The following is a 22,348-nucleotide window of genomic DNA, read 5'->3' on the forward strand; positions in this document are numbered from 1 at the left end:
GGTGGAAACAAATAATTCTGTGGCAGAGCATACAAGCGAAAGTGATAAGACAAGGGCCAAGTGCCCAGCTCAGTGCGATTCAACTTTAACAACAACAAAAAAATCAAATTCTAAAGCTAAAACCTGACTCAAAACATATTTGGTTGCCACCAAAACGAAAGGTATACAAAAGCCTAGCGGAAACCTCTGACAGAGTCGCTGTCTCTTTCCCTAGCCTGTCTCCCGCCACTCCCCTGTGCCCCTCTCCAAGCCCGAGATCAATAACTGGCTGTCCCTGTATCTCTGTGTGCCTTAAATGCTGCAGAACAGATTTTGTTTGTATTTGCAAAAGCTTTGAGTACCCTATCAGTTTTCTTTAAAGCTTATAAATTATTCCCTAGGCTTCCTTTACAAACAAATAAATACTAAAATGAAGATGCCTGCATTAAAGCTCCTAATCAATAAAAAATAAAGGAATGGAGTCCGAAAAAAAAAAGTGGTAGGTCCACAAATTAGGCAGACTCACAGCGATCCTTAGGACAAGCCTGTGTTTGGAGTGAGACTGAGCGGGTACTGGGGGTGTTAAAAGTCCCCCTCCTGGCAAAAGTTCCTGCTTTGGGAGGCCAGCTGTTGTTGTTGTCGTTGTTGTCGTCGTTGTTGTTGTTGTATGCTGTGAAATCAATGTGGGCTCATGGTAACCGTCTAGAACAGAGGGCTGTTACTGGACCCCATCACATGATTCCAGACTCATGCCGAGCCCATGCACAAGGGTCCAACTGTCCCACTGCATTTTCCTGGTTGCAATATTTATGGAAGCAGATTTCCAGGTCATTCTCCTGCAAAACCGCTGGACGGGTTTGTACATCCAGCTTCTTGATTAACAGCCACGAGCTTAATGTTACACAACTTTTTAACCAACCTAGGGGTTATCAAACTATAGAAACTGGGGCCTGTTGTTGTTGTTAATCCTACTTCTAAAATTCAGATGATAACTTATTCATACTAAGATAGGCTCCTGGCCTGGTGACCCTACCTTTTTTAAACCTGTTTACAGTATCTGTCCTTCCATTAAGATTTCAGAAATCTTTTTTTCATTCATTTTACAATGTTTCTCACAATCCATACATCCATCCATTGTGTCCAGCACATTTGCACACTCGTTGCCATCATCATTCTCCAAACACTTGCTTTCTACTTGAGCCCTTGGTATCAGCTCCTCATTTTCCCCATCCCTCCATTGTCCCCCCTCCCATCATGAACCCTTGATAATTTGTAAATTATTATTATTTTGTCATATCTTACACTGCCCAATATCTCCCTTCACCCACTCTTCCCCCCACCCACCCACCCACCCACCACTATCATGGTCCCAACTCTACCTTACAAATCTGGCTAGACCAGAGGATGTACACTGGTACAGATAGGAACTGGAAACAGGGAATCCAGGACAGATAAACCCCTCAGGACCAGTGGTGAGAGTGGCGATACCAGGAGGGTGGAGCGAAGGCGGGATAGAAAGGGGGAACCGATGACAAGGATCTGCAGATTTCAGAAGTTCTGTAAAGTAATAAAAGTACGGTGACAGTGATGACGACGAGGATGTTAACTCAAGTGGTTGATGCGGCTCTGTCTGTCCAACTTTGAAAGCAGAAACCATTGGCCAACCTGGTCATTTCTCGTGAGTCTCCTTGTGATACAAAATGTCTAATATTTAAATCTTGGTACCCTACCCCTCACTATCACTGAGTATGACAGATTATTCAACCCACAATCAAAAGCTTTCACTATATTTCAGGAGAAAATATTTGGGAAGCAAAAGTATGTCTTTCATATTTCCAAGTAAAAGAATTCATATCTGATAAAAGCAATATTTTTAGTTATGTCATATGCAAAAAGGGTACCATATAATTAGAAGTGAATTTAGGCAGAAAGACAGAAAGCAGAGATGTAAAAGCAGATAATTAGTGCACTGTTATAATTAGCCGATACTTCTCAATCCCATGGTAACTGTGCTCTGAAAAGGACTGCTGCCGATTAGCTAATATTTCCTGAAAGCCGCGTTCTTCTCTTTAAATGGAGAGTTTGAATTGCTGTCTCCTTGAAAACCGTGCCGTGATATGTCATAAATGGATTAATAGCTATATTACAGGGCTTTTTAATGTAAAAAAATAGCTAGAAGAATTAAGCAGATATTATACTGGGGGCAAAAGAGAAGTAAAAAAAATCTACAGTGTAACCTGTGGTCCACACGTAGTTTGGAGTATACATTTTCAAGATAGATGTTAAATTTTTAAATACAGACAAGAACACATTTCACTTTGTCAGTAGTCAACCAGCCCCAAAATCTAGACATGGGAAGCAGTGGAACTATCAGGGGATGTATTTCAGGAGTGTACACATTTCTATCTGACAGTAGACAGCAATACCAGAGAAAGGAACCTGAAATCTCAGGCAAGTAGAAATGTCTCTCTCCCTTCTTATTTTTCTCACGTCCTTCCTGCCAATGGTTAGGGTAATGCAATGGTAAGGTTACAAGGGGATTTTTCCAAACTGATGAGAAAACTCAGCAGACTGAGTCGCTGCACTATCTCCATTTCTAAGTGTGCGAAATGACCTTGAGACTCATCTGGTCGTTGGAGGGCTTGCGGGCTGAATTAAAATGTTGGGCCTGGGTGGGGAAAGGACATGTTTTTTAAACTCCGAAGTATCTCATTCAAGTCAGGACAAAAATTAAACTCTCAATTTTATCCCTGGATATCAAAGACCTGGATAGGGCAGGTCATGAACTTCTCCTGAATTAGAGCATTCTGAACAGGGCAGTCTAAAACCAAAAAGTGGGCAGTCTTGCCAGTCACAGCAACCGGACGCAAAGCCAGTGACAACACGTTCCGTCAAAGGAAGAGCACCTGGGACGAGCAGTGACATATGGTGACATTCTGAGAAGGACAATCTGACAGCAGAGCAGAGGAGAGAATGACTTATGAAATTTCCAACAGACTTGCATTTTTATCACTATCCAAACAAAAAACAACCTGTCAGTGACAACGAACAAAGCAATTGTTTTGGGTACTCGTAGCTGCACAAAAGGTACCGAGCCCACAGAACGGTCTCGGTGCCTGTGTTCACTGACAGCTCCTAACTATACAGATCACCTGAAGCAGTTTATCTAAGGCAACTCTTAGGATAATTTGAGAAAATATTCCCCAAGAAGGGATCTGATATTCTATGTGAGTCTTTCACAGTACATGCTAAGAACGGCAAGAGAGCAGACATGTCTATATTGGCCCTGTTTGCTCGTGGCATGCATGTCCATCCACAGCCTTCTTTAGACTGTTGTTCCCGGGTAATATCCAAAAAGGACTAGGTATGTTAGAGACTGTTGGCACAAGAACTAGCCTGTATTAAAAAGACCTAGGTATTAAAAAAAAAAGATGTAGGTATGTCATTTTTTTTACCTAGGCCCTGTTTAGAAGGATTAGGGTGGAACAATTTTGATCAACCAACCAACAAATAAACAAAAGTAACAGGCAAAACAAAAAAATGCTGATTAATACCAGCAATCGGAATAGACATTTTTAGAAAGTGTTTTTAATCAGTTCCCCAGTATGGGGTTAACCAACTGTGTCAGCAGAACTAAATTACAGACTCATAGGGAAGGAAAAAGCAAATAAAAAAGAAGAGAATTTTGAAACAAATTCAAACTATTCCCTCCTGGGCTGAGCAGCTAAAAGTACCGAGGAAGGATCATTGGCTGAACGCTATGAACAAACAAACCCTAGGCAAATAACAGTGAAGAGTATCCAGAAATATGTAAGACTTTTCTGCCTAAATTAGGCAAGCATAAAAAACAGAGGGTTGGCCGATCATCAAAGAAATGCACAAGTACAAAACTAACAGGGAGGGAAAGGCTGAGGTGAAAATGGCGATTATCAGGTACAAACCTACATGTCCCATCATTGGCTTCAAGCATTCTTAGCTTAGGGGCGTCAATGGTACCAGAAAGCCAACAATAGCTTGTTAGGTGCCAGCAAGTAAGTTCCGATTCATAATGGCCCTATGTACAACGAAAGCGAACGCTGCCTGGTCCTGTGTCATTTCACAATAGTCAGTCTGCTTGCGTCCGTCCGGGCAGTCACAGTGTCAATCCATCTTGTTGAGGATGATGTCCTTTTGGAACCGGTCCCTCTGAATAGCAAGTCCAAAGCAGAAGAGAGGAAGTCTTGCCGGCCTTCCTTCTAAGCGGCATTCTCGTTTTAGGTCTGAGACGTTTTCTCTGGTAGTCCACGAAATGTTTAATATTCCTCGCCAGCACAAGTTCTCAAATTCCTCAGCTCCTCGTTGTTTTCCTCACTCGTGGTCCGCCTTTCACATGCGTGTGAGGTGATTGAAAATGGCGTCAGCTAGGTCAAGGGCACCTTAGTCCTCAATGTGACATCTTTGCTTTTTAATACTTAGAAGAGATCATTTGCGGCACATCTGTTCAATACAATACGTTTTTTTTGCTTTGTTTTTTTTCACTGCCATCTCCATAGGAGTTGGTTGTGAATTCAAGTGAAATCCTTTGTAAATTCAATCTGTTACGTATTTCTCTTGGTGTTGCTTGTTGGCCCAGTTGTGAGGATTTTGTTTTCTTTATGTGGAGATGTAATTCATACTGAAGGCTTGAGTCATTGATCTTCATCAGTAAATGTTTCAAGTTCTCTTTACTTTTCAACAAGCAAGGATGTCATCTGCATATCACTAGCTATTAATGAGGCTTCCTCCTATCCTAATGCTGCATTCTTCTTCATATAGTCCAGCTTCTTGGATTATTTGGTCAGCATACTGATTAACTAAGTGTGATAAAAGGAGATATATATATATCCTGGACACACCTGTCCTGATTTTAAACTCTGCAGTACCTTCCTCTTCTACTGCAATGACTGCATTTTGTTGGTCAATGTACAAGTTAACCTGAGCACTTATAAGTGTTGTAGAATTCTTTGAAATGCCATCATAATTTGTTCTGATATACACAGTCAAACGGGTCAATGAAACACAGGCAAATATGTTTAGTATTCTCTGTTTTCAACCAACAGCCAGGTGATATCAGTGGATCCCTCATCCCATGTCCTCTTCTGAAGCCACCTTAACTTTCTGTCAGTTCCCTGCCAATATACTACTTCAACCATTCCTGAAGTCTATTCAGTAAAATGTATTTGTGCACGCTATTTGTATCATTATTCAATAATTTCTATATTCCACTGGGTCACCTCCCTTTGGAAAAGGCACAAATATGGATGTCTGTCAGTTGGTGGTCAGGTCGTGGTTTTCCACATTTCTCGGCATAGATGAGCAAGCACATCCAACATTGTAACCACATGTTGAAACGTCTCAGTTGCTATCCCCTTCATTTCTGCCGCCTTTTATTTATTTTAGTATTTTTTGGTCAATGCCGTCAGTGCTGCTTGCACTTCTTACTTTAGTACTAGGGGACCTTGGTCATCCTGAAATGGGCCAATTCTTTTTGATTCAGTGACTCTATGGTTCCCTTCTATCATGTTTGGGTGCTCCCTGCATTGTTTATTATTTTGTCCTTAAAAACCTCCAATAATACAGCACCAAGCTTGGGTTGTTGTTGTTTTTCCTCTGGTTCTTTCAGCTACAGAAATGCTGAGTATGTTCTCCATTTTTCATTTTCTCCCTCTAGGTCTTTATGCATTTCATTATAACACCTTGTCTTCTGGAATCATCCTTTGGAATCTGTTACGCACTTTTATTTCAGCATTTCTTCCTCTTTTTTCCTTTTTCTTTTAGCTACTATACATTCGAAAGCAAATTGCAGAGTTTCTTTTGACATCCACTTTGGTCTTTCCTTGCTTTCATATTTTTTAATCACCTCTTACTTACTTCATGAATGACGACCTAGATATGATCCCACAACTTGTCTGGTATTTGGTCTAGTGCTCAATGAACCAAATCTATATTTGATATGGTCTCTAAATTCAGGTGAAGTGTACTTAAGGTTGTACTTTGGTTCTCATGGACTTGTTTACATTTTCTTCATCTTTAACTTGAACTTGCATGTGAGCAATTGATTATCTGTTCTGTAATTGGCCCCTCGCCTTATTCTGATTGGTGATACTGAGGTTCCATCGTCTCTTTCTAAAGATGTAGTTAACGTAATTCCATCTGTCTAGGTTCACATGCATAATTGCTATTTATGTTGTTGATAAAAGGTATTTGCAAAGGATAAGTCATCAGTCTTGTAAAATCTAATCATGTAATCGAAAGCATTGTTTCTGTCACCAAGACCATATCTTCCAACTCCTGATCCTGTTTCAGGCGCTCTGGTGAAGTAGTGGTCTACATGGGGAGGGGGGGGGGCTACTAAGCTCAAGGTCAACAGTTCAAAACCACTATCTTCTGCTCCCCAGGAGAAAGATGAAACTTTCTAGTCTCATAAATATTTATAGTCTCAAAGCCCACAGGGGCGGTTCTCTTCTGTCCTATAGAGGCCACTAGGAACAGAATACTCTTGGGTAGTGATTCTGTTTGCATCCTTCTTCATTTCCGACCTTTGTAGTCCATATACCGGGAATTATCAGTGCATCTTGATTTCATTTTTTATCAATTTTAGAAAGCAGACGTTAGTGAAACCTTGTTTCATCAGCTTTGGTATTAGTGGTTGATATGCAGATTTGAATGGTAGCCATAGCAGCAGGTCTTCTGCCCTATCCTAGCCCTTTTCTGCTCATATGCCTAGGATAATGATCTTTAGGCATTCAGCTTCATTTTTACAATGCTGTCTCATATTTCATACATTTGCTGTTCTGATCATTGATGAATCTTTGCAGGAGTTTCTTCTCATAGTGAGCTGAACCACATCAGTAAATGAAGCTCTCTCGTGTCCTTCCAGTTGACTCTGCTTTGAGGAACCCCCCCCAGTTGTATTTGGAGGGTCTTCCAATTTGAGGTGCTTATCTCCTGGCACTCTACCAGTGCTCAGATGCTGTTCATAAGGTTTTCATTGGTCGATACTCTTAGAAGTAGACCGCCAGGTCCTTCTTCCTAGTCTGTCTTAGTCTGGAAGCTCAATGGAAACCTGACCATCATAAGTGACCCTTTGGGTATTTGAAATACTGACGACGTAGTTTCCAGCATGACCGCAACATACAAGACAGCCCAGTGCCACAAATTGACAGACTCCAGTAGCACATTATTGTTGGAATAAGACTGAGTTTGATCTTTATAGCAGTGGTTTCTGTAGCATTGGAAGCTCAACTGCGTGCCTGTGTTTCAAAGTGGATTTAGAATTCAGGTAAATCGACAGTTATTATAAATCCACGACTATCTATTTTCAATCTTGTGGGTTTCTAAGTTCCCAAGTATCTAGATTGTACAAAGCAACATTGTTTTTTATTTTATTTCCCTTTGTTTTTAAGAAGGTCAGGCAGGGCAACAATTGTACAAATGTGCTTTCCACAAGTGATGTATGTATGAATTGTGATAAGAGTAGTATGAGCCCCCAATAACATGATTTTTTTTAAAAAGATGATCAGGCATTTTTATACATGATCATTTTAAATTTGTTCCATTTAGTGGGCAGAAGGAATACAGTAAAACCAAAGCTGTAAGTGAATGGCATTAGATTTGCTCAGAAATGTGACCATTTTTTTAGGTAGGCACTAGGAAATAAATCTGTGTATTAATTACTTCCTGCCCTACAAACTCAGTGTGCAAATTCTAATAAAAGACAAAAGGGAAATCGTTGTATAACCTGTGGAGGAAGGATTGAGCATTTTAACATCTAAAACACACCAAAGAATATGCAGACAACATCTAAATGCAAAAAAATTAATAATAATCTCATGCTTTTGACATCTTTGTGTTTACTTTAGTTTTTTGGATTTTTTTTCTCCCCAAGTATGTCTTTCAACAAAGACCTAAGTTGTCACTTTCAAACTGAGAGAGTAATGTCTGTATGTAACAATGCCTGAAGACAGAAAGGAATTCCTGACACTTGATTTTTCTGTTGAGAGAATCCTAAAATAAAATCAATAAGTAAAAGGTTTTTTTGTGAAGAGTGAATGAACGAACAGAGAAGAAAAATTCCAGAGCAGAAGCATTTATGTTTGCCTTCTCAGTAATATAAAAGATAATAGTTTCAGATTTCAGTATTTTTGGGGGTTTATATAAGACCTTATTATGATTTTTGCATAGAACCATGTGTGTTTTTCAAGGTTTGATTATTATTGTCAACATTTGGGCCTCAGAAATTTCTAAAATTATAGTCATTGTATTTCAAAATGCTGCCTTCTAAAACAGAAATTTCATTGAGCTCACCAACATCGGCCAATTTCAGTTACATACAGAAGCTTACAAAATAGAACCCCATTCTAAACACCAAAGTGAATTTTAAAACATTAGGTGTTCATCAGCTTCCCAGTTGTCAGTGCGTTTCTTCTTTCTGTGTCGCCGTGTGGCATTGGTTGAATGGCACTTGGTCCAGGAGCCCTGGTGACATGCACAGTGCTTTATATGTTCAAACCCATCCGCTGGGACGTGAGAGAAAGATGAGGCTTTCTGCTCCCGGAAAGATTTACAGTCTCAGAAACCCACAGGGGCAGTTCTACTGTGTCCTGGGGTCACGGAGAGTCAACAATGACACACTTGCTGTGAGTTTGGTTTGGGATTTTGACTTAGTCGTGCAGATATGCAAGTAGAATCTATTTAGAGCAAACCATATTGAACAGATTAAGATGAGATTAAGACAGCCTTAGTTCATTGCTTCCAGAAGTAGAATGAAGAAGATGTTAGGTATATTGTCAAGCAATAGATTTAGCATATATCCAAGCAAATCATTGGCTTTTCTTTCGCATCGTCACTATACATTACATGAGAACAAAATCCAAATCCCTGATATTTCCATGGTAGAAGATACTTATGTGTTCTGTTTCAGATGAAACAGGTTTTAAAATGAATAAGTAAGTAGCATTTCGGAGGGCTCTGGGAGAAGGCAAAGACAGGTAAAGGGCTGAAGTCCTGTCAGGGACTTCACAAATGCTGTATAGCACAAAACGCTCCTCACCACCAGCTCCAGACCCAAAATTTCAGCTTCTTTAAAATTTACTATGCGATAGTGCCTATCGCCATGTCCTTAACCACGTGACTTTGCAGTCGGTACAAAGTAGCACACTTCCTATCTAGTTTTATGCTACTTGAAAGCATTACATACAAGACTCAAATGCACACAGGGACCAGAGTAAGTTAACCAATGTATCTTACAGGTGACCAACTTCCTTCCATTGGATCCTCCCATTCCTAACTGAGCTGAATTGGAACCCACACATCCTAACTCTCCGTTCTTCTCCTCTAACTCACTGCCTCCCCCCTGGATCCTGGCCGAGACACCTATCTGTGCCAAGAGCGTCTTCTAATACAATCCAGTTTCAAAATAATTTCTCAGTGTGAGCCTACAATCTCTTAATAGGTGCAAACAAAATAGCATACAATATGTCACAGATGTCTGGGATCCTCAAAAGATGTTTAGCTGAAAGAAACATGAATCAACAAGTATTTAAGAAGATGCAACAGACTTGTCTTAGAAGCTTAGGCAAGAGCATAGCTCGTTACTATCGTTTAAATCTTAGAGTGCTCTGCTGTTTTTGTTAAGATTTCATTGGAGCAGAAAACGCGATGGTTTTTAAAATTTAAAAAGATAAATACAGATAACATCAGACTACAAAAGCCAAGCAGGTTTTCTATACCAAGCACTCAGATCAAGGCCAAACTCTAGGCACCAACATTTTTAATTGAAAGGAAGATATGAAACGAACAAGAGTGAAGATGGCAATAAATGCCTCCTTTGTTTTAAGAGCAACACCCAAAGCTAAAAAACTCGAAAACACTTCTCAATGAAAGGGGGCTACCCTAACCCCGGTGCGTTGCCTGTAACATACACAGAATGTCATTGAAAAGACAGTGCCAATCTGGGCCTAGGTTGCTGAGCTTGAAACCTAAACATCCCACTGGGGCATTAAGCCTGTTTGGTCTTTAAGAAGCTCCTTGAATTCTTAAAAGGTAAGCTCCTGCGGAGAGACAATGTTGGAGAGGATTTTGTTTTTAATCCTTTGGTGACTAAAGCCCACTCATGTCCTGAGTAACCTGGGCTAGTTTCTCCCTTAGAGCCACTCAGTCCAGCAAAAGCCCTGTGTGTGCTTGCATGCTTAGAGATGATGGTGTGTGTGTGTGTGTGTGTGTGTGTGTGTGTAGGGGGAGGGTTGGGGGGGAGAGGCCGCCAAGGCCTAGGAAGACCCACGTAACTTTCTTTCTTACCATGTATGGTGTGTGTGTAAGTGTGTAAGTTGGGACACTACAAAAAAGACACTGGCTTTGTCACTTCAATTCTCTGGGTCTCAATTTAATCATGGGCAACAAGGGCAAGTGAAACCGATTCTCCACGACGGGGCAGGGCCCAGACACGTGAGTCTGGGGAAGGACTATCATAGAGCAGAATGGTCTTTCCTGAGAAGATCCATGGGACATTTGAAGACAGTGCCGATGCTTGTGACTGGTCTCAAGCCCCATCCCAACACACACACACACACACACACACACACACACACACACACACACACTTTTCCTTTCCTTCCTGTGGGAATTGTTTCCGACTGAACCAGATGGAAGCTCTGTGGCACAGTTTAGAAAAATCAGTATGCAATTGTGCAAAAGGATATGATAAGATTGTGATCAGAAAGCATCGAAAAGGGGGAATCGGGAGTGTGCAGGGCTGGTCCTCCTTCCCCAGCGAGCCATTTTCCTGGGTCTTGGAGGTGGCCAGCGAGCAGCCACGTTCACTTGTGCTCTGCGGGCTGCCTGTGATTCTGCAGCTCTCCACTTCTTCCTCGCTCCCTGGATGTGGGTTCCTCTCCGAACGCGCCTCTCCCTCCGCTTTCCTTCTCACTCCCTCCTCTCTTGGGGCGCAGGCTTGGCCGCCCCCTCCAGGTGTGAGCGCGGCGCCGGGTCCTGGCTGGGCGCAGGGGCGGGAGCGCGGGCGCTGCGGGGAGAGGCTGCGGGCGCCCGCCGGGCCGCGCCTCCCCTTCCGCGGCTGCGGGGCGGGCACCGCGCCGCTCCGGCTCGGCCCTCCAGCCGCCCTGGTCGCACCCGCGCACCTGAAATAACAGCGGCGCCCCCTCCCAGGGCGCAGCGCCGGCTGCTGGAGGCACTCGGGGCCTGAGTCCCGGAGGGTCCCCGCCTCTCCGGCAGCCTGGCCGCCGGGCACACTTGACCCCCGGGAAGGAAGGGGGGCTGGGCTGCGCTCGGGGACGCTGCGACTCCGAAGCGGGAGGGGAGGTTGCGCCGGCCGCCGGGACTCGCGGCGGGAAGCTGGGGGACTCAGAACGAGAGGCAGGGAGCTGGTGGGGAGGAGGCCGGGGGCCGGCGTTGCGGTGCGGAGCAGGCGCCCCCGGGTGCGCCCCCGCCAAGGACGGACGCCCGCCACGGCCCGGAGGGGCACTGGCAGGACAGCCCACCGCCTGGCCCTCTGCTCCTCCCTGGGCCAAGCCAGCTGGGAGCAGACCCCGCACCTCGCTGCCCACAGAATCCCCAGGTGGGACCCCCACATTCCCTGGGAAGGGGCCCCAAGATGGGGCGGGTGGCTTGGGGCTCAGGGTGGCTGTGCGCGCGGGGGCCCCTCCAGTCAGACCAGCGCCCTCCGGGCGCATCTCGGACAGGGCAGCTCCTGTCTCCGTGCCCCCCCCCACCCTCACCCCCCAACCGGGCCAGATGCCCCTGCGCTGAGCGGTCCCGCCGGGCGAGGCCGCCGGTAAATAAACCCACGGCTGGGTGAACTCCGGGGAAGGGAGGGTCAACCCGATTTGCTCGAAGCTTCCACGTTGACTTCACCCCACGAGGTCTCCGGTTTTGAATGGACCCCTTTTTTCCGCTTAGTCTCAAAAAATGATGCTTCTCTAGCCAGGGGCCCATCGCCTGACTGTGTTTAAAAAAGTAAATTGATCAATAAAGACGCGGACGATGAGATTCTTTATCATTTTCAAATGTCGTTGGTGCCGCCCAGAAGTTCAGGCTCATAGCGACCCTGTTCCCACAGAGGTTGCTGTGTTGGAGCTCGCTCTGTTCGCATCTCAGGGAGGGCCTCCCTCTTTCCCAGACCCAGGGTTTTTTAAAGAGGGGGCGTGCAAAAGGACATTTTTCAGAGATTCACAAGTGAATTCCTCTCAGCAGGCGTCCCTCGGCTTCTTTTGGTTCCTTCTCTCTCCGTGGGGTGTTTTTCCAGCTACTAGAATTCTTTCTGAGCCGCAGGAAGCCTTCCATGTTTTTCTTACTCATTAGAGAACTCAATGAAATGTTAAAATATTTATTTTTGAATAATCAGTATGAAGTTTGCCTGAAGGTTTTCACAAAATCTTCCCCGTTTACCCAGTGGAACATGGACGCTAAGCCTGACCAGCCTGCCTCGCCCTGTGGCTTCGAAGGTAAATGTTTGCATTTGGTGACTGGAACCCATTGGCCAGCTACTCAGTAGTTCACCAACTTCAGAGAGCATCAGGCATGGGTTTATTACTTGCTCTCCGTGCCTGGGAGATTTTCCTATTTTCTCCAACGACGGATAATAAGGTTGTTGGGTGTGTTTTGTTTTTAAATATCTGACTCAATGGCTTTAGACTGCACCTCCTAACAGCAGTTCAGTTCATTGAGCAAAAGTCTGAAAGAAAACCACTGTCGTCGTCACGTTGGAGAGAGTTGAAATCCTCCTGCTCTTCCACAAGGCAATGTGAGTAATCTGGTTGCCTTACCGAGTCCTTGTCCATTGACTCCTCCTGTGGCTATATGACAGCCAATATTTTAAAGTCATTCTGAAGTAGTCCACGCCACACCAAAAGGTGGGTTTGAAATGAATCACTGACATGTGCTGCTGTCTCCATCAAATACCTGAAACTGCCACCTCTCCACTGAGTCTTCATGAGCAGGCACCCCAATCCCTGGCATGTGCCCCTGGTGTTAGGAACCCCCACGAAGGAAGTTTACCCTCAGAAACGCAGCTGAACAGCTTGCAGAGCCTTGCGCCAGACTCTTCTGGTAAAGTCCCTTTAAATTCTCCATATTTTATTGGTGTTGGACTTTGTTTGTTGTTGGTTTGTCTTTAACCACCAGGACAGCACTGGTGTGTGGTGATTGTGATCCTGGGAGAAGCTATGTCAATATCAGAGGTCAAAATTGGCTTATTGCTTTTTTAATACAATGATTCTATAATGCCAGACCTTGACAACATTTTTTTTCAGTATAACCAAAATGTATGCTGTGCTTTTAAAAATGGGTTTAGGAAGACATCAGCCACACGTTCTCCCCACGTGTGTCTCCAAGTGCAGAAACACTCCAGTGTCAAGTTTTCATCTAGGGCTTCAGAAAAAAGGAATTCCTCTCAAATGTTTTCATTGCCAGTTTCATTCCCCCTCTTCTAAAAAGTACTCTTCTCGGTTGCTGAACAATGTCATGTTCAACTTCCAAGAACGAAAGTGGACATTCTGGATTATCAGCCCGAAGATTCACTTAGCCTGACCGTCACACAAATTCACACTCAGAGCCAAGCAAACCATCTGTATTTATCCCCAGAGATGCTAAGCCTGTTCAGTCATCCTTTCTTGCTGTCTTTTTCCCAACTTACTTTGTACACACACACACACACAGAGGGAACGGTATTAAATGTAGGCTTTAGCCTCTGCCTTCGTCAAGTGGCTGAAGTGTACTTCCACTTAGTATGATGCCCTATCCTTGGACTGGAAAATATGACCAGGCCACACGACTGTCCTGTGAGTCTCAGTTGGCTCCTGTGGTTTTCTCATTACTCACCAGGAGCACATCACACCCCCTAATGCTGGACAAGGAAAAAAATAAAATGTTTGTCAAGAGGCTGTAGTTTTTTCATTGTCCAGTAGACGGCACAAAAGATCAAGCCTTCAAATGCTAAACAATCCTCCGAGGCTATTTTGTTTGGATTGGAGCGTGTGTGAGTGTGCTGCTCATTTTAGATAGCCAGCCAGCCAGCGCTGTAGCTGGGAAACAGAAAAACCTCTCTAAACTTCAGTACCTCACCAGGGTTTTGAAATGGAGTGATATGAAAAGGTTTTGCCTGTCTGCTCGGAAAACAAAAATGCTGCTAAGAAAACACACCATCAGAAAGGAGGAGCTCAAAGGAAGACGTTACCGAGAAAATATATTATTTTAAAGTTACCTTTGAAGAAATCAAATGTAAGAAGTGATGAGCCTTTCATTTCTCATGGCGATTTCCTAACAGTTAAATTAAATATTTGCAGCCTGAACCTGAAAGATTCTCTACTGGGATTTTGTGGGGTGTATCTGTATCTTGTATTAAATTGAACACACAGCTCGTTTAGAAAATTCGAGACTGTAATTCAAATGGGTATACATATATACACATATATAATATGTAGTAAAGAGTCTTTCTTTGAACTTTTGGGAATAGCTTTGGAGGGGATATTGGAGAATGGGCCATTAGAAATAACTCAGATCAGAATCTGCCACTTTTAACTCAATGTGTGACTTTAGCTACTAATATTTATATTTTACTAAAAGGTTTCTATTTCCTTTTTCAGTCATGTGTAGCACGAGGAGGGGGGGGGGACACACAAAGTGTGGGCTAGTAACTCATTTCCTAGTTAATTTTATTAAGAATTTATAGCACTGTTTAGAAAGTTTTAAGACAACCATAAATTTTATTAGGAATATTTTATTAAGCCCTCCATTTAATTAATAAAAGACCTCTATAACTTCTGAAAATGTCAGAGCGAGTAATTATGTTAACCAGTGTAGCTTTTTCCCTCTCTAGAGACCCAAGCATTTTAATGATTTGAAGTAGAAAAGTAGTAAGGAAAGTGGCCACCCTCTCAAAAAAAATTTTTTTAACTTCTGCAATATCCAGTCCTTTTCCCTGTGGCGCCCAGCGAGCCTAAACTGACCTCTCATTGACTTCTGAACTGGACCCAGACATTGTTTTCTGAAGCAAAATGCAGTAAACAAATCTCAAAACCCTAGATTGCTTTGAGGGCACTTGATTAACATCCTCCCTAATCCCTTGGGCTCACCCCCTTCCATATCACCTAAGTGGGGGGTTCTCCCATTAATAGACTTCTAAATAGTTTATTTCACTTTTCTCACAGCCATTCATTAGCTTTGACTTCTGGATACCGGTCTCATCTCACAGCCAACAGCCCTTATCTCCAGGCATTCCTGGATTATCTCTACCAGATTTAAAATCTATTTTCTTTAACTGGTCCTTCCCGCCTCTTATTTCTGTCTTTTTGAAATGCAAATGCTAATGTGCGGTGAGATGCCGAGGATAAATGTTCCCCAAGTACTCTCCCCAAGACTACATACTGCAGGACAACCTGAGAAGCAATCACCTCGTTTTGAACAGGCATCCTGAAGTTAGGTGGCATATGATAACCCCTTATCATCCTGTGAACACAGCTGCCAAAGTCGCTTGATTAGCAGGCTCTTGTTTATTCTGGGCAGGCAAATACACACACGTTTTTCCTTAAGAGGTGCCTCTCTTATTTCTGAGGCCTTGAGGACTAACTCATCCGTGTGAACCTTGGGGACAAAAGTTTAATTCAGGATATAGGCCTTTCCGCTGGCACCACTTCTTAGAGAGGTCCAGAAAGTTACAGGGACGTCTGTGGGTTTTCAAAGCCTCTGTATGGGACAGTGGAAACAACAAAGACCTGGGCCCAGCTCTCCTCTCTAGAGGCCCTCTTCTTTATTTTGGGGACAGCGCTGTGGAATATGACGGATAAACAGAATATGGAAGGCCCATGTCTTAGGGCCAAGGGCTCCCCCCACAACACTCCTTCACCAAGTCACATTTTGTTTGTTTTATTGCCTTTAAACCCAAGTGTCCGAAAGACACTAGGAATAGGTGCTGTCACAGAGTAGCCATAAAGATCACTGTTTTCTAAGCTACCTAAACCTGTCCCTTCACCTTTTCCATTTAATCGATGATTAATTGCCGTCCTCCCCCGGAAAGGGGTTTTCGTTGGTGGTGGGGTTGTTGTTTTATGGATACTATATTGCAACTCTACACAACCTCATGCACTGGCTCTCAGCAAGCCCAACTGTAATAACTGTTTGCTAATTGTAAAATCCTTATCCAGAAGGAGGTTTGGGCAAACAATCTGTACTACTGTAATTACACTGTAAAAGTCTTCTCCGTCCCGTATGGTTGCTCAGAATGAATCTTATAAAAGGCGAGGAAATCTACTTCGGTTCACAGTTATCAATGGAAAGGGGAAGGGGTAGGAGAATGGAGGACAACATAAGACACGTCTTGAAAGTATTATGAGGTTGTTATCTGCTCCACAGGTGCACTTTCCTTCTAAAGAAAATCAGTAAGGACATGTATTCAGTGCATGCATCAGGTGCTCCACATAACGCTGGGAAAACAGGAGACAAAATAACAATTAATAAAATTAACCAGACAGCAGTAATACAAAATAAATGATGTAGTCAAAACCAACCCCCCCTAAAAAAATAACTGTAGTAGGTTCCAAACTTTTGCAAATGTGGTCGCCAGGCTAAGGCCACCTTCAGATGGGCCACCCGTGTGTCTTTGCCAGAGAACCCGTGGGGTTTGTCAAGACCAAGGCCATTGAACCCTTTCGCAGTAAAGTCCTCTCAGTTAAGTTATCCTTACACAATTCCCTTGCAGTTCATTTAAAAATCGTAAAGGTAGATGTGCCCCTGTTAGTGTTGGGTTTGACAGCGCGCGCGCGCGCGCGCGCGCGCACACACACACACACACGCCTCCATTCCTGCACCCCAGTCCCGGCCTTCTCAGCTGCCAGTTGAGCCAGGCAAATGAGTGTTCACGCCGCTGCTGGCCGCTGTGGGAAGGCATTAGCCTGGGGTTCTGGAAGGGCTTTCCAGCTGCAGACCCAGCCTAGTCCCTTCTCCAGAGAGCAGTGTGTAGCTGCTGCCTGTCCTGTCCGCACAGCTTCCCAAGAACTAGACGGAGAAAAACGACTTCTTGGGACCGAGGGGCTCTATCTTAGCCTGAAATTCTGCATCCAAGTTCACGTTGGGATGGGGGGGAGGGGGTCAAGCTCGGGTGTACAGGCACTGCTCATTCAGCTGGTCCGCCCCCTCCACCCACCCCTGCCCTGCTTTCACAAACGGGCTTGCTTTAACCTGCGTCATCCATTGGGCCGTTTGTGCCAGAAAATTCTACATATGTATGCAACAAAGAAAAATGTAAGCGATCTCCAAACTTGAGTGTCATGGAGCTAAGGAAGCAAATGAGGAGGGATTCTGGGCATGAGTTGTTGAATCGGTAGGACTCTTTTCAGACAAAGAGCATCTCCAAGCTTTGGGTGAACCTGCGTGAGGCCCAGAGTCACACTGGGGTTGCGTGCTGTGCAGAGGGGGTGTAGTGTGAAGGGGGTAGGACACACAGGAGGCTGGGAAGGCTCAGCTGCTCCGCTTTTGGAAAAACTCCAATATTGGGGGAGGAACGCTGGCATGGACTCGTGCGAAAGGCTAAACTAAACGGATCGCTGTCACCCAGGGAGGCTGAGCGTGCTCGCTGGAACTGGACGCCAGACGGAGGCTAAGAGGCTGCTCTGCCCAAGCCCACTCAGCAACAACTTCAGTCCCATCTCCGCACCATCTCCTTGCCTCTGCGCCTGGAGTCCGTTTCAAGACGTCTCAGAGCGCCAACCTTTTGCAAACATTCTCAGCGTGAAGGTGGCCCCCTAATCTCTCTCAAAATGCTTCCTCCTACCTACACCCCCTTAGGAGTTAGAGTTTGATCCCCAGCTGGCGGGTGGCATGGGGTTGGCTGTGATGGGCGCCCCGCCTCGGCTTCTTAGGGGAGTCAGCCTTTTGGCCATCCTCAGGGCGGGAATCCGGACCGGCAGTTTACATTCCCGGCAGATCGAAGCTCCCTGCTGATCGATTATTTGATAATTGATTTTCCTCGCAGCCAATGCGCGGCAGCCTTGGCGGGGGCGCGCTCTGATTGGTCGAGCCCTCCTCCACGGCTGCCTACCGAGATTTGGGTGAGCTCATTTTCCCGCAGACCGCAGGGGGAATTTTCTGCGAGGTTTCAGCTGGAGGGAGGGGGGGCCGTGCTGCTCTGAGCCGGGCGAGCCGCGAGCTCTGCTCCAAGGGAGAGGCGTCCAGCCCGCTGATGGTGGAGTTGCTACGTCTAAGCCATCTCGGCCGATCCGAGCCCGGTGGGCAGGAACATAAATACTCAAATAACACTCATGAACACCACAATAAAGGGCCAGCTTGGAGTCAGAGAATAGATTTTTTTTTTTAAGAACCGTTTGGGGATTTTTTTGAAGCCCAAAGAATAGGTGTTTCAAAGGAGAAAGTTAAAAGTGGGCGCCCCGAGTTGTGCGGCGCAGCAGCTTTTTTGTCTGACATCTCGGCTCCGGAGGTGGATTCCTTTCCCTCCGGCACCGGGAGTTTTCGCCGGGCCGGGTTGGGGAAAGCGGCTTGGAGGGAGAAGGGCTGGCCGGGGCGAGGCGGGGGAGGAGAGCAGGGGTGACGCGGAGAGAGATCTGGGGGCGCCGGCCCCTCCAGGCCCGCGTGCGGCCGAGGCCCGAGCCCCTCCGCGCCTCCGAGACAAAGGCGGCGCGGCCGCGGCTGTGGCGAAGCGCGCCGACCTCGCCGCGCCCTGGGCGCACAGCCGCCGGGCCCGGAGCGGTCGGAGAAAGAGCCTGCCTCCGCTCGGTTCCCCCGCCGGGGCTTCGCCCGCGGGCGCCCGGGCCTCCCAGCCCGCGTCGGGTTTCGCTTTCGGGGGATCGTAAATAGCTGGTGTTTGTAAACAGGCGCTGGGGGCACCTTCCCGTCGCTCAGCTCATTGTTCCCTCCCTTCCCCTGGCACTTCTCACTGGACGCCCGGGCTGGGGCTCGGAGCCGCCCGGGCGCCCAGCCTCAAAGCGAGAAAGGGCCAGCATTTCCTCTCTGCGGGATCCGCATCCCCCTCGGTCCGCCAAAAAACTCCGAAGAAGGGTCTGCGGAAAGCCACAGCCACGTCCACCCCAGGTTCTCTGGACTCTACCCAGCCTTTCCCAGCCTGGGTTCCCGCTTCTCCTCCTCCTCTGCCTGGGTCCCCGGTTCACTTTTCCTCTTGGGGGTTGGGGGAGAGGCTTCGTTCTGGGAATCCAACTTGCCTGCACCCCCCTCTCCTCCGGAAAATACTGGCAGACCCCAAGAATTTCGAGGACAGTCATGAAGTCTGTGTGCGGAGCCCTGTGCAAAGAATGCCCCCATACAAAACAACTCTCCCAGCTGCCTGCCCCGCGTTGATTCGCAATTTATTTCCACAGTCGCCTGGGGGGCGAGTCCGGAGGGGTAGGGAGCAGAAAAGGATCTGGGTGGGGGGGGGAAGCCGATGGCCCGGTGCTGCTCCCCGCGGGTGTGTGTGTGTGTGTGTGTGTGTGTGTGTGTGCGCGCGCGCGCGCTCGCCCTGGGTGTGTGAGTGTTAGTGCCTGGGCGTGCGATGTAATGGGGCGCCACTCCGCCTCTCCAGGGCGGCCAGAGCTCGCTTCGCGCACCCACCCCTGCAGAGGAGCCGACTTGCTGCAGCCCAATGCATTGTGTAAGACGCGACCTGTTATGGCCACCACTACTTCCGGGTTCTAGCATTCTGGTCGGAATCCACCTCTCCGCCTGTGCAACACACACTTTACACACGCACGGGGACTGCAAGCGGGCAGCATCGATCGCGGCTCCTTTAAGACAAACTCAGACAGACATTTTTTTTAACCCTCCTCCTCTAATCTCCCTCCAGTGCAGCAGTTGCAAAGAGGGAGAGAGAGAGAGAGAAAGAGCGAGAGAAGAGAGAAACTGATTAGGAATTAGGACTGATTCAAAGAAAGCGAGCGCTAGGGCTTTGTGCATTTGAATATTAACATTTGAGGTGTTCTGACCAGAAGAAGACAGAGCGGATGATCATTCATTCCCCACGTTGACAACCTCGCCTGTGATTGACAGCCGGAGTGGCAGAAAGCCATGAGATTTGGTAGTTGGGTCTGAGGGGCGCTTTTTTTTTTTAACAGAATTTTTGGGGAGAGAAGAGAGGACCTGCTTTTCTTTCTTTCTTTCTTTCTTTTTTTTTTCCTCCCCCCGCTGCTGTCTTGGAAACGGAGCGCTTTTATGCTCAGTGACTCGGGCTCTTTGCTTCAGGTTCCTTAGACCGAAGATCTGGGACCGGTAGCTCACGTTGCTGGAGACCTTAAGGGAATTTTCGCCGTTGGTTTTTTTTTCCCGGGACTTTGCGTATTCGTTTCTTTTCACACTGGCCTTAAAGAGGATATATTAGAAGTTGAAGTAGGAAGGGAGCCAGGGAGGCTGATGGCGCAAAGGGTACGTATTAAAAAACAATTGTGAAGCTCAAATGTGAGATTTCAATTGAAACGTAGCTGAAGGACACTGCTAAAAAGTTTCTTCCTTTTTCCCCCCTTCTTTTTCTCTTTCTCTCTTTCTCTTTGAATGAGGTTCCTCAAGCCGTGGCCTAAAGTGAGAGGATTTATTCAGTGCATTTCTGGACTTAATGTATGTTATATGTGATTGTTAATTCAAGTAGTCAAGTTTTCTATAGATTCCTAACCAGCAGCTTTATAAATAAAAATTCAAGCTGGAGAAATCAGCTGTTAAGAATAAGCAACCACAACAAAAACCAAACTACTAGATACTTAATGCTATCATTTGAGTGTTCGGAGATCAGTTTAAAGCTGTTTTAAAACTAAAATAAGCAACTGGAAACTTCAGATAGGTTATTGACTCTACTCGTCTTTGCTATTTCCCTAGAAACAGAGAACTTTTCAAAGCAAATAACTTTGTCACAATTCAGCCGAATTTGAGTTGGGAAAGCAATCATCTTTTAATCGTCATTTTAATCTGCATAGGTTTTTTTTAATACAAGGTAGTAGTTTGAAAGTTTCTCTTCGCTAAGTCTTGTACTAATTGGGTACGAAGCACACAGCTACTAGATTGAAAACGGCAATACTAATTTCCCCAATATTCCTATTTGAATGGAAATGTAGTGAGTAAAGTGAGACAATGACGACTGAGGTAGTTTCTTAAAAGAAAAGAGGTCCACAAAAAGCCTCCCTTGCATAATTTGCGTCCTGGCCCTCAAAGCCCTGTTTGCAAAAGAAAGTTACTAGGCTGACACATTTTTCTTTACCCCTTTGGTTCAGACAAATGTCAGCGTTCTTCCAAACTCCTTTCACACCTCTGGCTTTAAGGAGATGAAAGTGGCAATTCCTCTTTTCTTTGAAAATCATTTCACTCTCAGCACCTCCAAATCTTGGGAAAAGGGTTTTGCCTGGAATGAAGCCATTAGAAATTCTAAATAGCCAAACTTCGCACAGAAAATGACAATCAATGGGAAAATAGGTTTTTGGTTGTTGTTGTTGGTTTTTTTTTCCTGGAATAGGAAGACAGGGCTTGGTATGAGTGTTTGCTTTGAATTTGCTTGAAGCCTGGTGAGGAGCCTTTGCCTCATTGACTTCTAATCTAGGGAGAAAGTTCGTATATAGATGAGTGGGAAAATAGAATCATAAACTGCTTCAACTGTAGGTTTTACTTGCACTTTGGGGGCAAATTCACCAATCTGAAAATTCAGCTCTGATATGCAGTAAAGGCCAGCTTCTCCCGAGTTTCACTTATAAGGGGGCAGTGAGTTTTGTAAAATTTAACAGAGTTTGTCTTGGAAAGCGTAGGAAATGTAGTCTTTGCGGGTCTGCCTAGCCCGGGCCGCTGGCCGAGGGGGGAAAAATGCAAAGCCTGTATGAACTCACATGCTTGGCATACCTGTTCCCACCATAACTTATATATATGTGTGTGTGTGTGTGTGTGTGTATAATTCCCCCTGTTGTGAAGGGATTGTGGGATGAGGCAGGTTTGCTGCACTGCCCTGGCATGTTTTATTATTGTGATTTTGAATTTCCTCCTCTGGAGCCTTGCACGTTTCACCTTCCGCCCTCTGGGAGAAGGCGTCCTTGTCTTCCCTTCTCTTCTTTCTTTCTTTCTTCCTTCCTTCCTTGCCAAAGGATCCTGAATTTCTGAACGGAGTTGATAGGGACACAAGTTAGGGCAAGACCATCCCTGTCAGTCTCACTCAGGGAGAATCCTGGAATTTGTACTTCAAGGATTTATTTCCTTTTTCTTTTCCTTTTCTTTTTGAATAAGAAATCTCTCAACTTGAGAGAGGCAAGGCCACCACATTCCGGGTCAAAAGGACCCAGCTGGACTGACATTTTAGAAACCCCCGAGCCTGCCTTTGCCCCCTTTTGCCTGCCTGGCCTTCTGAACCTTGTTTGTCTCCTTCTTGTCA

General features: G+C 45.6%; 1 protein-coding gene across 3 annotated transcripts in view; it reads left to right on the forward strand.

Annotated features, from left to right (window-relative positions):
• Nucleotides 1–19,582: 19,582 nt before the first annotated feature.
• MEIS1 (Meis homeobox 1) overlaps nucleotides 19,583–22,348 on the forward strand; it is a 149,392-nt gene continuing 146,626 nt past the window's right edge. The window contains exon 1 of one of the 3 annotated variants that reach the window (XM_075536025.1): nucleotides 19,583–19,606. In XM_075536025.1, the coding sequence (XP_075392140.1) occupies nucleotides 19,598–19,606 (9 nt within the window). In that variant the 5' untranslated portion in view covers nucleotides 19,583–19,597. Of the gene's footprint in view, nucleotides 19,607–19,636; nucleotides 20,374–22,348 lie in introns of those variants that run through there. The other 2 variants (XM_075536026.1, XM_075536027.1) reach the window with 2 other exon arrangements.

The sequence above is a fragment of the Tenrec ecaudatus genome, chromosome 17 (assembly GCF_050624435.1).
Source record: "Tenrec ecaudatus isolate mTenEca1 chromosome 17, mTenEca1.hap1, whole genome shotgun sequence".
NCBI classification, from domain to species: Eukaryota; Metazoa; Chordata; class Mammalia; order Afrosoricida; family Tenrecidae; genus Tenrec; species Tenrec ecaudatus.